This window comes from Egretta garzetta, unplaced genomic scaffold (genome assembly GCF_000687185.1).
Source record: "Egretta garzetta isolate BGI_Z169 unplaced genomic scaffold, ASM68718v1 scaffold141, whole genome shotgun sequence".
NCBI classification, from domain to species: Eukaryota; Metazoa; Chordata; class Aves; order Pelecaniformes; family Ardeidae; genus Egretta; species Egretta garzetta.
Window position 1 is genome coordinate 23,875 of NW_009258664.1, and position 1,213 is coordinate 25,087.

The 1,213-nt window shown below is 66.9% G+C and overlaps 1 protein-coding gene across 1 annotated transcript in view; it reads right to left on the bottom strand.

The window, feature by feature from the left end:
* THBS3 (thrombospondin 3) overlaps positions 1-1,213 on the bottom strand; it is an 8,437-nt gene that overhangs the window by 418 nt on the left and 6,806 nt on the right. The window contains exons 14-17 of the mRNA XM_009648453.1: positions 961-1,013; positions 576-769; positions 322-500; positions 161-205 (exon numbers count right to left, since the gene is read on the bottom strand). Coding sequence (XP_009646748.1) covers positions 161-205; positions 322-500; positions 576-769; positions 961-1,013 — 471 coding nt within the window. The remainder of the gene's footprint in view (positions 1-160; positions 206-321; positions 501-575; positions 770-960; positions 1,014-1,213) is intronic.

Genomic DNA, 1,213 nt, shown 5'->3' on the forward strand with positions numbered 1-1,213 from the left:
CCCCCCCCCCCCAGCACGGGACCCCACACCCCGGCTCCCTCCAGCCCACCCTTCACCCCTTCGCGGGGCAAAGAACGTGCCCTCACCCCCCAGCACAGGGGGACAGGGGTTGGGGGGCTGCCCCACGGGGTCTGCAGGTGGAAGAGCATCTCTTACCAACAGCCAAGCCCGGGTCGCTGTTCATGGTCTGCACGATCTCCATGCCCTGCAGGGGACAGCTGGGTCAGGGGCATCCCCAGCAGCCCCCGGGGACCTCCCGGTCCCCCTCTGCTCCCACCCCAGCAGCGCAGTCCCCAGAAACATGGGGGGCAGCACGCACACCTGGTTGAGGACAACCCAGTTGGGATCGATCTGGGCATCCCCCTCGGGGTCGAGGATGACGGTCTGGTAGGCGCGGAAGTCGGTCAGCGTCACCTCGGCGCTCTCAGGACACACATCCAGCTGATCCACCACCGTGTCGTTGTCAAAGTCCTCCTCGCACACGTCGCCCACGCCGTTCCCTGGGGACACGCACCCCGGTCAGGGCCGGGCCGAGCCCAGGCAGCTCTGCCTCCTCCTCCCCACCCCGCGCTCACCGTCCGAGTCCTTCTGGTTGGGGTTGGGGATGAGGCGGCAGTTGTCTGGGCCAGGTGCCGTGTAGTCAGGGATGCCATCGTTGTCATCGTCATTGTCACAGTCATCCCCCAGCCCGTCGTTGTCCGAGTCCAGCTGGGAGCTGTTGGGGATCTCGGCGCAGTTGTCCTTGGTGTCCTGATGCCCATCCCCATCGCTGGGAGCAAGAACGGGATCAGAGCGGCGCCACAAATGGGGGACCCGGCACTGCGTCCCGGCACCTTTACTGACCCCAAAAACCCCCATCGTCCCCTCGCCTGGGCTCCCAAGCTGGGAACACATCTCTGCCCTCAGGGACGAGGACGGGACAGGACAGGGGAGGTGACCCCACAGCAGCGCAGTCCCTACCTGTCCTCGTTGGTGTCACAGATGTCTCCTACCAGGTCGCTGTCCATATCTGTCTGGAGGAGACCAGAGCCCTAGTTCAGTGGAGGGCATCCTCCCCCCCAGGGTGGCCACACAGAGAGCCCAGTGCCAACGGCCGGCATCCTCCACCAGTGTGGTCCCACCGGGGCAGGACCCCTCCCCAGGGCTGGTGTCCCCCACCAGTGTGGTCCCACCGGGGCAGGACCCCTCCCCAGGGCTGGTGTCCCCCCCCCGT